At 37.9% G+C, this 16,326-nt stretch overlaps 3 protein-coding genes across 3 annotated transcripts; all 3 read right to left on the bottom strand.

The window, feature by feature from the left end:
• Positions 1-1,676: 1,676 nt before the first annotated feature.
• Positions 1,677-3,436, bottom strand: LOC104741105 (protein JINGUBANG). The gene has a single exon (XM_087483082.1). It carries the CDS (start codon positions 2,958-2,960, stop codon positions 1,695-1,697), a length of 1,266 nt encoding a protein of 421 aa, XP_087339208.1. The 5' UTR covers positions 2,961-3,436; the 3' UTR covers positions 1,677-1,694.
• A 125-nt stretch (positions 3,437-3,561) lies between these two features.
• LOC104741106 (metalloendoproteinase 3-MMP) lies at positions 3,562-5,104 on the bottom strand. The gene has a single exon (XM_010461885.3). The coding sequence runs from the start codon at positions 4,868-4,870 to the stop codon at positions 3,725-3,727; it is 1,146 nt and encodes a 381-aa protein (XP_010460187.1). The 5' UTR covers positions 4,871-5,104; the 3' UTR covers positions 3,562-3,724.
• Positions 5,105-12,886: 7,782 nt separating this feature from the next.
• LOC147928040 (uncharacterized) lies at positions 12,887-13,372 on the bottom strand. The gene has a single exon (XM_087485990.1). The coding sequence runs from the start codon at positions 13,370-13,372 to the stop codon at positions 12,887-12,889; it is 486 nt and encodes a 161-aa protein (XP_087342116.1).
• Between the last annotated feature and the right edge of the window lie 2,954 nt (positions 13,373-16,326).

Below are 16,326 nucleotides of genomic sequence, written 5' to 3' on the forward strand. Positions count from 1 at the left end.
AAGCTGTCAGAAACTGTGACAAAACCCAAACATGTCTTGTTGGCGGGCATTCGAAAAGAGTATGAATTTAACCATATATGGTTAAAACCCCAAAAAAAAAAATATTACTATATGGGTAGGGTTGAATAGTGAACAGTATTGTTGACTATTTAAAGTCTACAAACAAGAAAATTAATTATTCTATATGTAAATAAAACAGTATAATTCAATTTAATTAGCCATTAACGTCAAAAAATTGTATTAAGTTTTTATTTTATTTTCTGTCCTATTATCACAAAAAGACCTGTGATGCTGGCTTGCATCAGTGTACAACTTTTTGAAGAATATTTTACCAAATATATTCAAAAAAATGGTCCACACAATATGAGAGATTTATTAATTAAAAATATATATAGAACGATGTCGACGAGGACACTTCAACACAATCAGAGGCTCATCATCATGTTTGGGTTCGTTTTCTAATAAAACCTTGCCAAATCTTTTGTTGGGCTCTATCGAGGATCATTTTAAATTTAGTTAGTGTGTATATTATATTTTTGATTAGTTCGTTGTATAAACTAAGTATAAAACAATACAATACTAATGTCTAAGAAATACATTACCGTCTTTGATTATTGTAGATAGAAATAATACATTGGAGAAAGAGATATTTGCAGTTTTCAAAATGTTACTTTCACTTCACGAGATCGAGACGTATTATTACATTATAATTAAAATGATCACCAGATTCCTACTACGAAAATGATTGGAACTGGACCCCTTTACGATCACAACAAAACGTCATTATGCTTAGGATTGTTGCCTTGTTGATGGATTTGTTGTATCATAGTACTAAAATGATCTATAGATTATGGGCCTTACAACTGAAAGCCCAATAATTGTATTGTTACAGTTTTAGTAAATTGTACATGTAGGTAGGTAGGCACAGAGTATATATATTTCAATGTAGAATATCTCATATCAGCACAAAATTTTTTTGATATCATTCAATGTAATATTCAATTATCTGCACGTAAAGTATGGAAGTTTTTGTTTCCCCCATACTTCACGTGTATGATGCGATTTACATTTCTATCATTATACTATATAACACAAAAATCTAGTCATAGTGGAAGACAAAACTACGTGATTCGTTACTAAAAAGTTCCATGCTTCTAAATTTAATCAATTTTATTTATCTTGCCGATTGTCACATACACAAATTCCAGATTGATAACTTGTACGGTTCTACCAAAAATAAATCACACCACCAGACCACATGGTCTTGATGCTCAACTTCGACGTTGTCGAAACATGCAAGTTTTATAAGTCTCTGTCGTCATTCTTTGTTTAATTAGTACTTTAACTCTATATTTAAGATGGAGCAAACAAAAGTATTTTGATTTTCTAAAACAATACACATAAGTTCGTGTGAAGCCGTAAAGGTCATTTCGAATAACATATAGCAACAATCAAAAACGGAAAAAATCTCATATATTTGGATTTGTTCTATAAGAATATGGTATACGGAGGTGAACGAACTTGTAATATGTAATCTTCATATGAAAGTGTCCTACCGAGTGTGATAGGTTTGTGACCAACCCTAGCTAGCTCCATTAATTATTGTATAACACATTCGTAAGTAAATATATATAGACTAATTCAGAGAGATTAACCAATGGTCACGACACAGAATGTAATTTGTAAATAAGTAGTTAAATAGATGAGACCCTTAAGTTCCAAACCTTAACAGAAAGATCAAGACTCCCACTATAAACCATACAAGTATAATCTGAATTAGAATCGGAATCAGAAACTGATACGGCCAAACACTTAACTGGCTTGGTATGTCCTTCCAAAACCGCCAAACAAGAATAACCCTCTTTCTCCATTAATCCTCTCTTCCAAACCCTCAAGCTCTTATCCGCTGATCCACTCAACACCAAATCAGACGCAACCGCTAAACACATAATCGCCTTAGTGTGTCCCCTTAAAGCTCCCACCACAGACATATGTAGTAATTCACCATCAACACCATCATCTTCTTTGCTTAATCTCTCCCACACAAGAATCGATCTATCACACGCTCCTGAGTAAAGAACCTTCCCGTCTTCACTCACCGCCAACGCATTCACTGCCGATAGATGTTTAGTCAGAGTAGCGACGAGATAGTGTTTCTTGTCTTTCTTGTTCCACACTTTGATCTTCTTATCTGCCGAGCCCGTGTAGACAAACCCGTCAGGAGACACCACGATGGCGTTGATGGCATCGTCGTGAGCCTTTTCGATAGACTCTAAGCATTTGAAATCGGAGGTTCTCCATATCTTGAAACTTCGGTCCCACGAAGCAGAGTAAAGCATAGAGCCGTCTTGTGATAAGGTGAGAGATGACACGGCGTCCACGTGGTGAACCCACGTGCACTTCTTGTGCCGTCGGACTTCCACGTAGCTTTTGCTACTGAAGAGATTCTTGAAACGGTCGTTCATCGTCGGAAGAGTCGCCACGCACTTGTACCTCTGATCTCTGCGTGTACTGCTCTCGTCGATGATCCTCCAAACACGAATCTTGTGATCCTGATGAGCGCTTATTAGCTTGTCTCCGAGAATCACCAGCGATTTAACCCCTCCGTTTCCTGTAGAAACTATGTTACGGTCATCGCCGGTGGAATATTCCGGCGAGAAAGGAGGTTTACGGGGCCATACACGTATCTCGCTGTTGGAAGAGCCTGTGTAGAGTAATTTATCGGATACGGCGAGAGAAGAGACGTACGAGGAGTGACCTTTGAGCGTGGCTAAGCACTGGTGATAGACGCTCGAGCTCTGCGGCTGGAAAGACAGCGAAGGAACCAATGGGAGACTTGGCTGAGACAACAAAGATGATGATGACGTGGAGGATTCTGATTGGTGATGAGTAGATTTCGTTTCACACTCTGATCTGTTTTTATTACAAGGCAGGGGACAAGAGCATGGGAGCAAACCCATTGTTCTTACTTCTTGAGCGAGCTAGAGATAGAGATTTTATTTGTTTGTTTTGGTGTTGTCGGGAATACTCGTGGATATGCTTTGCTTTATACAATGAGTCGTATCCCTAGCATAGGTAGGGAGGATTTGGGGAGTTTATTATAATTAAGCTATTTGGTTTAGCCATAAACATTTATAAAAAAATGGGCGTTGATGGAGAATTATATAGAAAGGTGAAAGATAATTAAAAGAAAAGGTTAAGGGTAGTGTAGGGTGGGGGGGACTAATTGATCCCATGTGTCGTTAGTGTGATAGTGTGATGATGTGTTTATATTAAATTAACATATCTTTGTGTTCCTAACTTACCTTTTTGTGATTATTGTATTTTCCTTATAATATCTGTTTTGATTTCGACATAGTAGTAGTATTAAATTGTATTTCTTGAGTTGAGGAGAGATCAAACCCGATGCTTCTAAAGTTATTATGATAAAATTCCTTTACCATGGTCAAATTGTCATCATTATTTGTAGTTATAATGGTCCCCCATCGATTGTTGCTATCAATTTAAAGATCATAAAAGTTCAAATAAAAGTCTCAAATTTACTGTAAAAAAAACCAATAGTTATATGAACTTTTGAGTCATGAATTTCATTTCGTATATATAAAAAAGTATTATATGTTCAAAAATAGAAACTATGCATGAATTAATGAAGAACAATGTAAGAAAGAGAATATACAAAAAAACAGAAAGAATATAAACCGTGTCATAATCTGACTAATTTTATCTACACTAAATACAAAAACAATCTAACGGTTGAGAGAAGTAGACTAGTCAAAACCAATCTAGAACCGTCGATTCTACTAGCAGCACCGGATTCCCCAGTGTCTCGCTGTTGAGTGGACGGTGGTGGAACAACAGAACCGTTGAGGTTAGGATTCTCACCGTACAAATACTGGACTCCTTCCACGTCATTGGTCGTTAATTCTACTTTACGCATCCCCGTCGTGATGGTTGGGTACATGATGGAACCTTCGACCGAGGAATGGCCTAACCCTAGAAGATGTCCGATCTCGTGAACAGCCACCGATTCAAGATCAATAGCCTCAGTCACGGAGAGAACACCGTCTCCGCCTTCGCTGGAGATGATCCAGTTCTCTTCTGCGTCGAGGTGAAAGTGTCCGGTAGGGGGCGAGAACGCGTGAGCCAACGTTCTCAATGGGCCGTCGAACGGTTCTCCGTCACCGTGCTCGCCTGCGTAGAACCCGATGAAGATGTCGGAGGTTCTGAAACTCTGCACGCGGGTGAACGTAAGGGGAGTTACCTGTGCCCAACGAGCGAACGCGCGTGAGAACACGGTCTTGACCTCTTCGGTCAACTTGTTTCGCGGATCGAACGCGTAGGTTAGATCACGGCGATTGCTCGGCCACCGTGGCTCTCCGGGGAAAAGAGAGTAGCGTTTGACGGCGTGGAAACGTTGACTCCGCCCGGAGAAGGAGACCTCGTAGGTTCTTCTACCGCTATGCATAGTTGATGTGCCGTTGACTACGTCGGGGTTACCGCAACGTGGGATCATGACGTGTTTGAGAGTGAGCTCGTCGAGTACACCGGTGACGTTTAGCCGGAAGTTTCTCTGGTACATCTCGACGGCGTTCTTGAGGATATCGTCGAAGTCGTCCGTGAAGTTTCCGGAGAGAGTTTCGGGGATGTAGCCAAAATGTTGGAAGTACTGTTTAAGCTTGTAGAGACCATCATATGTCTCGCCGACATGACATCCGGTGAAGTTCAAGAAAGAGTTCCAAAGGTTTCCGGTGGCGTTACGGATGAGCTCCAGCGGAATGGCTGAGGAATTGGGATAGAAACCGGCGGAGACTGGAGAATGAACGAAGAACAACAAGAAAACCCCGAAAATACAAATCCTCATCATGGTCATGGTTTTGGATTATAAACTTTGTAATGAAGAGGTAATATTGAGATTTATAAGAGAATTAGCGAGTGGGCATAGATAATGCAAAAACAAGTATAGAGTCGTTGAAGCTAGTTTGAATTTTCATTGTTGAAAAATCCTGAAATCATTCAAAGGAAACTTCCTCCGTCCTCGGCATTTTTCAAAGGTCTTAGTGAGGAAACAAGAGTAAAGATGCTTCTGCGGTTCTGCCAATAAATGGTGTCGTTTTCTTGATAATAACATTTGCTTGGTGTATGAATTAGGCTTCGGTTAAGTCTTGGTCTAGAAATTGAGATTGACGAATGGTAGAGGACTGTTTAAATTCAAAAAAATTTAAAAGAAAAATGCAAATAAAAATGGTTGAAGGCGGTAGAATCAACTAAATTGGTTGAAGTTTCCAATAGTCTTTTTTTTTTTTTTTTTTTTAATAATTTGAATTATAACTTTTCCTAAAGGTATACTATTTGTTATTGGTCGAAAATGACATGACTTGTTTGTTAGGCCACTAATTTATTTTCCTAATGGGTTAACATGTAAAAGTTCGAAGCCCGTTTCCATCCGGCTCGTCTACACAAAATATATAAAGTTAGAACTTAAGGATTAGATATATAAAACCTTAGGGTTTCCAGCTTAGATTTAATTTCGGCAGTCATGATATATTTTTTTGACAAACTTATAGGAACAAAGTTTAATTTACATTTTTGTGTGGTTTTGGGTTAATATCACCACAAATTGAAGTTTGCTTTACAGACGATTAGTTTTTGACTTATTATATATATGAATCATGAGGCTACGGCTTACAAACAAAATAGCATATACAGCCTACAACCGTTGTGGTGGCGTTCGATCCGTAGACCATCCAAGCGAGGCATAAGGAAGAGTTTAGACTTGGCTCAGAACAAGATTTTGGGGGTAGCTGTTGGGGGTGCTGTTGGGGGTGGATCTTCGCTCCCACAAAAGGTCCGGCCTAGAAAAGGTTTAAGTAAATATGAAAGCTAAGGAAGGGCATTATGGTTTTTTCGGGGACGAACCGACACGATTACCTATAAATACGGGCGTACGGTATTTATATAGAAGGTCCAAAAAAAAAGGTGGACAAAAACAGAGAGAAGGATAGTAGACGATCTCACTTGAAAACTATAGAATTGACGAGCTCGCAGCTCGTTGTTGCTTTATTTACCACTAGCTCGGCTTGTCTAATCCTTTTGTAGCCCGATCCTTTTGTGCTCCGGCACCGAGTTAATAAGAGAATTTCGACCTCCTTTTCACCAAACTAAATTCTTTAATTGTGACTGATCTGAACATCAACAATTTGGCGCACCAGATAGGGGGAATCAAGTCAAAGTTTTCTTTCAAAGACTTAGAAGACGGACCTACGAACGATAGACAAGATGACAGGAAATGCAAAGAACAAAAATCAGGGGATAGGGTCGTCGGGAGGAACGATCACCCCAATAACAGATCAAGCGGGAGACGCAACTCTTCCAACCCCAGACGCCCCGAGGAAGGCTACACTCACAGACAGCCCCGGAGAGTTCATCATAGCTACGAATCTAGCGAGCCCGGTGACCACCGAAGTAACATAGACCCCCGAACAGCTCGCTCTGTTCGCCGACCAATTCATCGCCAGTATTGACGAGCTATTCCGCGGGATAATGACACGCCTTGACCAACAAGAGCAGCGGACAAACACTCGCCTGGACGCGCGGCCACAGCGCAAGCCAGGTCACAAGAAGAAATCAACTATCTCCATGCAACTTGGCCAAATCCGGCAAGTCTTGACACCGTTGGAACAACCACGACACCACAAGTACAGGTTGGCGATCGAGGACTTCGCTCCACTGCAACGATTGAAGAACCAAATGGTATCAAGGACGCCGAACTGATGGAGATTAAGGACAAAATACAAGAAATAGCGACGACGTTTCCCAAAGCAATGAGCAAAGCACCAGAACTGGACCTTTTGCTCGAAGCGACACGACGAACACCCTTTTCCCAAAGGCTCGCTACCACACCGATGCGACGGACAGTCAAGCCATTTCCCATCAACGTATCACCAGTGCATTAAATTCCCAACCCCAAAAGGCGTGTATACGTTGCGCGGTAACCATCATAGCGCAAGGGCTTGTTTTCTGATTTGACATAAGATTCGCACGGTAAAGAAGTTATAGCAACCAAAGCACCAGGTCGGCAGTGACAACCCATCACCGACTGATGGAAGGCCGACTCCTATCCAGCAAGGCGTCACCGCAACAGAAGAGGTGAAAATTGATGAGACAGATGAGAAGCGATGTGTGAATATCAGAACGGAGATAACTTCAGCAATGCGCGACGAACTAATCCTCTTTCTACGAACCAACACTACAACCTTCGCATGGTCGGTAGGGGATATGAAAGGTATCGACCCTACGGTCACAACGCACAAACTCAACGCCGACTCTACGCATAAACCCGTCAAGCAAAAAAGTTGGACTTTAGGACCGGAACGATCACAGGCAATCAATGACGAAGTGGAAAAACTGCTTGGCGCTAGGTCTATCGTTGAAGTAAAGTATCCAGAATGGCTAGCTAACCCAGTGGTCGTCAAAAAAAAGAACGACAACACATGCTTTAGCACAGGTCCTAATCTAGTTTAACTGGTAAAAGACAAGACTTTCCTTGCGTATGTGACAATATTGGAGGCGAGAAAGTTCATCTTCCATTAATCTTTACAAACATATATATACAACTCTAGAAGTCCTAAGGGCAACCTCAATGGGGAGTTATATTTTTGGGCCTATTAAATTTCTTTTATTAATATATTATGTACTTTTAGTAGAATAAGAACTTTGGGAATCTTAATTAAAATTTTCCCTTCCAATGGTGGGTTTTAATTTTGAGTCTCTTAATTTTGAGATTTTGGAAATAACAATAATGTTTTGAAACAAGGCTCTAGAAATTTACTTATATCTCACACGGTGAAAATGATTACACCAGTCCAGTATTGAGAGTACATATACATTTTGCTGACACAAATCCAAGTTTATTTGAAGTAGGTAGATACTAGTTTTGTATTGTGTCCAGACACCAGCAAGATTGGCGTTACAGAATTGGTTTCACCTTACATCTTCAACATTCCAGACGAAGAGGGAGTTGGTCTTTCTACAGCCGGTCGGGTTTAAACCGCTCAGAGCCTTCTTCATCATTGCCATTGCAGCAATACTTGGAAACTGCTTCTCTAGTGCAGTGCCCTGTGGGATATCCAATCTTTTGCAAACCATCTCTCTCTCTCCTGTCATCTGTCTCATTTCTCACTTACTCGCTATATGTATAAATAACAAAGGTGTCCTGAATAAGAGAGAACTCAAAACTCGCTGGAGAAAAGAGCATCTACCACAAACTATATTAAAGCTCTTTGTTACTTAAAAGAGAGAAGAAGGTGATTTCACATGATTGTGCACATACAGCTTTTACCACTTCCATGATGGAACTCATCGTCTGATTCACCAACTTCACTGAAAAATTCAATAAGAGGTTTTCAACATTTGTTCACCAAAACGGAATCGTAAAAGGAGCAATGCTGGTACTAGGTATGAAAATGACAAGAAAGACGACTGATTGCACAACTAACATCACAATTTGTTAAGAAGAAAAAAACCATTTGTGCCAAAGAATAAATATCACAAGTCTACTAAAGGGAGTTATATGAGTAGTATCTATTCCAAAATGAGCTAAAGAATTTTTCGATCTATTTAACTGTTGCTTATTCATGATCTAAAGTGTTATTACTATTGAATCTCACACTATGAGCTTAAGTTTACATGGAAGAACGCAGTAAGATCATGATAAAAGATAGTTCCCAAAACCATTTTAAATAGACAAGGAGGCATCAAACCAGTTCTCTCCTATGAGATGTATCGAATACAGGTTATTCCCTACTCTAACGTAAACCAAAAATGACATCTATTAGCCACACATACAAAGACTGCTCAAACCGAATCTAATATCATAAGAGAAAGCATCCATACCTAGGCTCAACAAGACTGCTCTACTCACATCATCATCACCAATAACAACATCACTAAATGATATTTTCTTCAAACTGCTCTTTAGTGCCTTCATGATTATACTCCACACTAGGTGCCTGATCCTTCTTCCCCTCATGATAAACTGAAGAGTTAGAAGAAGGACTGACTCGGATAGGAGATGGACTATCAGGTCTAAACTAAAGGTGTCTAGATCAGCTCTTGTTACAATCATGATTCACAAAATAAAGGAAAAGAAAGCAATTTCTATCACACCACTAAGATTCACCAAGCGACCACATCAATGCTCCATACACTCTCATTAGCTAAGAAACAGGGATTTAGACAAAGATTGAGAGTGAAAAGAAAGAACCAACAACACAAACAACACCAATTTGATCATGGAACGCATGTTGATACTCTTCCAAGATGGATCCTATATAAACACCAATAAGGCCGTTTATATATAACATACAATTATCTAGTTTATTGATTAACTAGATGCATCCAGATATAAGTTACAGAAATTTAAACGATCCAACACACACACAAAAAACATTATCATTGGATACTACTAATTTCACCGAAGATTTGCATATATAACAGGAGGGAGAACTAAAAGCGAGAGTCTCGTGGATGGTACCTGACCGGGAGCGTAAGCTTGAGCAAGAGCAGCAGTGGAGGGATCAGGTTTCGTAGGTGGAGGTACTGAGATCAAAGCCTGCTTTTTTTAGTGTTGGCCTCTCTGCTCGTCTCGTAGCTTTCGATTCCAATCTCCATTCCATTTCCAACGATTCCAACTGATTCAATCTCCTCCGATTAAGAGATTCGCAACAGAGAGCGAGAAAGAGGAAGGGAAAGAACACAATCGGGCCAAAAAAAATTGTTCTCAATAAAACTAAATAAGAGGAGCTCTTTTTTTTTTTTTCCCCTTTCTCATTTTTTTTCTACCTTTCCACTAAAACGTCTCTTAAAACCCCCATTGGAGATAACCTAAGAGAATTTTCTAAACTTGATGACCAAGATATAAAATAAGGTAATATAACATAATTATAGAGATTTACACAATATTCTCTAATACTCTCTCTCAAGCAATGTTTTCAAAACCGGACCGGACCGGCGGTCGAACCACGTTAACCCGTGAACCGGCAACATATCCGGGTTGGGTTAATATCAAAACCCAAAGAAATTTGAACCGGTAAAAAAACATATCAACCCGCCAAAAACCCAAAAACCCAAAAACCGGTGAACCATTAAACCGGATAAAACCGGGTTCTAACTTTTTTTGTAAAAACGAGTGCAATTAATTATTTTTTCTAGCTTTATTCTTAGCAATAGTTAGGTTTTTTAAAATAAAAATTCCCGTAATTGAACTTTTTACTTTTCATACTAGTTTTTTTCCTTCTAGTTGAAATATCTGCAACTCACACCACAAATCTTCAAAATCAAGATAGTTTTGGTAATCAATTTGGTGTTCATTTTTTTCCCTAGTGTACGTAATAATAGAAGAGACTGATTACTAAAATATTTTATTGGTAATGGTTAGTTTGTTACACTTTGAGTTTATTACTTTTTAAGGTTTCTTTAAAACATTATGATTATTGAAGTATTTTATTTGGTATAACCAATTATATCATAGTTGTAATCATTGAAAGAAAAAATAGAAAACATATTCATACCTATTATTTATAAAAATATCATCACAATCAATTGAACCCGGTTGACCCCGGTTGAACCATATTAACTCATGACCCAAAAGCTTTTCCGGTTCAGTTACCGGTCCGGTTTTAAAAACATTGCTCTCAAGTTGGTGCATGAAAGTCTTGAATGCCCAACTTGCGAAGAAAATAAGTAAACTGCAGAACTCCAAGGGACTTGGTGAAAATGTCAGCAAGCTGGTTGATAATATGGATCTTGAAAATTGCAATAATTCCCGCCTTGATTGCATCTCTGACAAATTCACAATCCGCTTCTATGTGTTTAGTACGTTCATGAAAAACTGGGTTGGCAGCAATATCAAATACTGCTTAGTTATCACAGAAAAGTTGTATAGAATCAGCATGTTGAATACCAAAGTGGTATAGGATCTGCATGTTGAATACCAAAGTAATATATACTAGGGTTGGACCCGCACATACGTGCGGAATTAATTTTCAAAAAAAAAACGAAATTTACAATTAGGTTTACACTATTTTACGTACATAAGGAGTTACATTTGTAAACGTATTTGTTAAAAATGTTATTAACATGCATAATCCAACTTTTTACCAATTTAATATTCAATTTATTTTCAGTTCGGTTTAGAAAAAAAATGATTAGATATGTATATCAAAATATAGTAAGCGAAAGATAGTATATCTGTTTCGAGAACTTGTCTCGTCTCATATATGGTATGTCTTGTTTTTATCTTATAACCGTAATTTTAATAATAATTTATTTATTTGAGATTGTATATTTTAATCCAACTGATAAGAAAGTAGTTAAAAGATTTGGATCTATATAAAATTTTATTTGTATATATAATTATTTAGTATAACATGTATAACATAAACTTATATTGGTTTACTTTCATCAAATTTCAAAACCTTTAAAATAATAACCGTTTCATCGTAAATTTTGGATTCAAATAAAATTTAATTTAACTATCTAAATTTTATAATCTTGTCTGAGTACATTTATTTCTCATTCAATCTTTTTTTTTTCTTTGAGAAATAGGGAAATGTGCCTACTTTATTGTTTATTGGCTGAGGGATTGGAGTAGACCTACCTTTATCTATAACTGGTTAAGCGGATCCTGGTTACTTTCTTTCACTGCCGATGTCTTTATTTTTTAAAATTACTCAGGATGGTCTTCCCTATAGAATTAAAAAATTTCATTAATTATATTAGTAAAAATCAAATTTTCGTAAATCTCTAGTTTTTAGGATTGTGAAACCCTATAATTTTAGTTTTTAGGATCATAAAAATTATAACTTTAGGATTCTTATATTGTTGTTGAGATCGAAATTTCCAGTGATGATTGTGTGATGTTTGTCACGGAGAGCTTGGTCTTCAAGAAATCTACGTACGTATCACATAAGGTTTTTTTTGTTTTCTATTAACATATCTTTTTGTAAAAATAAATCATGTGACTGTAGATTTTTTATCTCCTCTGGTCGGGTAGACTGCTTAAAACGCCAAATGTGATACATTTGCAAACCTAGACATATATTATGGATTTAGTGACAAATTAAAGGTACCAAAAAAATACACCTGTTTCTTATATATTATTGCAATGGCACATCATGAAAATCATAGATTCAACATGAATATTTTTACAAAAGATGAAAGAATTGGAATGTTAGATAGCAGATAAGTTGAATGAATAGATCCATATTTCTGAAAATTATAAATGCATTGAATCACCTTTAGAGTAAAAATGCTTGCTGATTTTGATAGTATGTTCATATGTGTGAGAACCTGGCAATGCAAAACATTAATTTAATATAATTTGACAGATCAAATTAAAATTCTTTGGTAGGTAGGTTAGAATAAGCTTACTTTTGCCTAATCGTTCAAATTCTTGGATTTCTGGAATTTCTTTGGTTTTTGCCGTTTCCTCACATTGATGGAACTCTTCAATGAGATAGTGGTAAAATTCTTGTGAACTCATATTTGTAATATCTTACAAACTTTTTACGAACGGACTTCACCAGTAATGATATTGTCATCTTGATTTACGGAACTATCAATTGCTTATAGATAGTTTTGTATTTGGTTTATCAGCTGCAAAATTGTTAGAGTTACAAAATTGTCTGAAAAAGTTATTGATGTTCATTATACGAAAGAAAAAGTCTATCAATTGCTTCCATGGGTGGAGTATCTTGACCTGGATATGCCAACTTATTAATATATGTGGATCCGACAAACATTTTTTGGTTTTTCTTCTTTTGTGATCGATGTTTTGGAGTAAATTTCGGTATTTTTTTTTTTTTGACATCAAAATCTCCATATCTTATTAAGCCGGTTCAAATAGGATAGCTTGATGAGCTAACCAATCTAGAATCTGCGGACTTACATGGGAAAAGAAAAAACCTCGTGTTCGAGCCGCTTTCGCAATGCAATCGACACGGACATTGTTTGTTCTAGGAATAAAACCAATAGAGAACATAGTAAACCTTCTACGCAAAGATTGAAAGGAATCAAGCTCCGAAGCAAACGCCGGCCAATCTTTTGATTCATCTGTAATGCTCACAATCTCTTGACAATCTGTCTCAAAGTGGACCATAGCATATCCCATGGAGAGAACTCTGTCCATAGCCCAACATAAAGCCTCTAATTCCGCATGCAGAGGCGATAGTAGACATGGCACTGCTTTTAGGCCCCAGATAGGCTCAGGGCCAGACAACCGAAATCCTATACCTGTCGCATTGTCCTCCATTCTCCATGATCCATCTACTTGACAAACCAAGCGACCCGTAAGTAAAGCTGTAGAGCTAGTCATTTCTTTCGCGGTGTCATAACCTCCTCATTTCCAGCTTCCTCCACTAATTGAGCTATCTTCCATGCTTTTGATTCTGAGAGAGCAATGCTTAGGGTGTCAGTCGGGAGGATCTCTCGGTTATTAAAGACCTTATCATTTCGTGCTTTCCATATGTACCAGACTATCCAAGGAAAGCTATGTAACTGCTCCTCCTCTGTTCCCAGATCTTTAGCACGCCAGAAGAGGAAATCGAAGTTAGAGAAAAAAGCGTGACACGGGAAAGCACCCGGACTTGTAGGTATCCCCGAGAGGGCCCAAACCTGTGCAGCTGGAGGACATTCAAAAGGTATGTGGTATATTGATTCCACGTCTGCACCACATCTTACACACGAACGATCTGTTCCATAATGCCTGTCTGCAAGCCAACTATTTGTAGAGACACACCCGGATATCGCTTGCCATATGAAATGTTTAATCTTCATGGAGGTACGCAGTTTCCACGCATGACTTTTAAGACTTGTGATGCTTGGCTCTGATACATCGAGAACATCTAGGTTCTGTTGTGTGGCTATCAAGTATCCCGATTTAACTGTATATTGACCCGATTTGTTATGTACCCAGACATGGTCATCCTCTTGAAAAGTCCTGCTCGGTTTGAGTCCCAAGATTAGGGGCACATCTGCTGGATCAACAAGACCCGAGATCATCTCTGTTTTCCACCCCTTTGTCTCAAAATCAATAAAATGATCAACATATAAATGAGGATTGCGGGTTACGCCAATATCATTTGCGGGACAAGCAGGTATTTCTGGGATCCAATTGTTACTCCAAACCTTAGTGTTAAAACCGGACTTGATGTTTTTCCTAAGTCCCCCATGAAGAAGGTTCTTTGCTGCCATCAAACTTTTCCACCCGAAAGACGGGGAATTCACCGTTTTAACGTCCAAAGGGTTTGAGTATCTATAATAACGCCCTTTCAAGACCTTACTCAATAGAGAATCCAGGTAACGTAGTAAGCGCCATACTTGTTTACCAACAGAGCAATGTTAAAAGATTTGAGGTCTCTAAATCCCAATCCTCCCCTTGATTGAGGGGTACAGATCTTTTCCCAAGCAATCCAATGGAGACTCCTTGATTGAGTAGCTCCACGTAGCTTGTTCAAAATGTCCTGTGGTAGAAGAAAACATGACATAACATATGTTGGAAGAGCTTGGGCTACCGATTTGATGAGGACTTCACGACCTCCCTTTGAGAGGAGTCTTGCCGACCATGCGTTTACTCTGTTATTTAGACGTTCCTGCACGAAGGAGAAAACTTGTTGCTTAGAGCCACAGAGCTTCTCCGGCAAACCAAGATACATACCCATGCCACCTTCCTTGTAGATACCAATCACATTCTTTATGTCTGTTTTTATATGGGTTGGAACTTTGTTTCCAAACAAAATTGCCGATTTCTCCATGTTGAGGCGTTGTCCAGAGGCTGGTCCATAGATATTAATTATTTTTAACAACTCCGCACACTGTAGGATCTCAGCTTTACAGAAAAATAAGCTGTCATCAGCAAATAGCAAATGTGATATTGGAGGGCTCCCCTGTGCGATTTTCAGGCCCGTGATGAGGCCCTCGTCCTCGGCACCTCGCAACTGGGAAATTAAGGCTTCCGTACATATAATAAATAAGAACGGAGATAACGGATCTCCCTGTCTCAACCCTCTGGATGGGATTATATTTCCTTTGGCATCGCCATTTATAAGGACACGATACGAGACAGTGGAAATGCACCCCATAATCCACTCAAGCCACTTCTCATTAAAACCCAGTTTTCTCATCAAAGCTTCTAAAAAGGACCACTCTACTCTATCATAAGCTTTGCTCATATCTGTTTTTATCGCCACAAATTTAGACTTGCAGATTGGATTAGTCCTCAGAGCATGGAAATTTTCTTGCGCGAGCAGAATATTGTCCGTAATTAGACGTCTAGCCACAAAGGCTCATTGGGTCTCAAATTTTGGTTATTTAGAATGATAGAAATCGGATGATGTATATTTATAATAAAAAACAGTTGGCTTTTGCATTATGATTTTAGGTTACATAAGAATAAATCTATACATAATCTTTGAGATATATAGCATATTTAGTTTCTGTTTTAGGAATATGCTCCCATAAATTCGAATATCTCAATTTAATGTTCTATTTAATGTATATATATTCGATTTAGAATCACCTTATTCCATAATTTGTTTAAATTGATGGATTATCTCATTCCATATTTTGTAGTTATATACCAAAAGTAGTTGCCAAAATATCAGAAATATAAGATTACAATATTTCCAAATATATTCCTATAATTTGAAATTTGAAAATTACATTAATGGTAAGTATGAATTATAGGAAGATTTATTTTATTATGATTCCCAAATGATGTAATTAATTAATTCTTTTCTTTTTCCAGGTAAATCTGTCATTAAACGTCCATGTCATTATTCCAGATCCGAACTCTTATTCTAGATCCGAGCGCAGTTTCTCTGGGTCGCTAAAAGATCTGCGCGTCTTTGCCTTTTACAATGACAAACATGTCCTTGTTGGTTTTTTTATTGTTCTCTAATATTTTTTTTGAAGGGGCAATATATAAAATTCCATTTGATTTTTTTTTCTTTTCTAAATATGCTCCCCATATAATAGTATAGATTTGACGGAGATAAAAAAAGCAACTGCATCAAATATAATTAGAAAAATAATAAGAGAAAATAATGGAAAAATGAAAAAAATACAAAGTTGACCCACATATTATAACACGCAAACTCTTTTGACCGAGTAAACGGTAGCTAGAAACCCACAAACTGAGCTCAAAGACAATCGTCTTCAACTTATGTCTCCTCTATGTACATATAATAAATGCTCGAATTAATCATACCTTCACAATTAAGATGGCGGTGTCTTTTGTTTCTTCCATCATTTTCTTTCTTCTTTTCATCA

The sequence above is a fragment of the Camelina sativa genome, chromosome 14 (assembly GCF_030686135.1).
Source record: "Camelina sativa cultivar CO46 ecotype springtype chromosome 14, ASM3068613v1".
Classification (NCBI taxonomy): domain Eukaryota; kingdom Viridiplantae; phylum Streptophyta; class Magnoliopsida; order Brassicales; family Brassicaceae; genus Camelina; species Camelina sativa.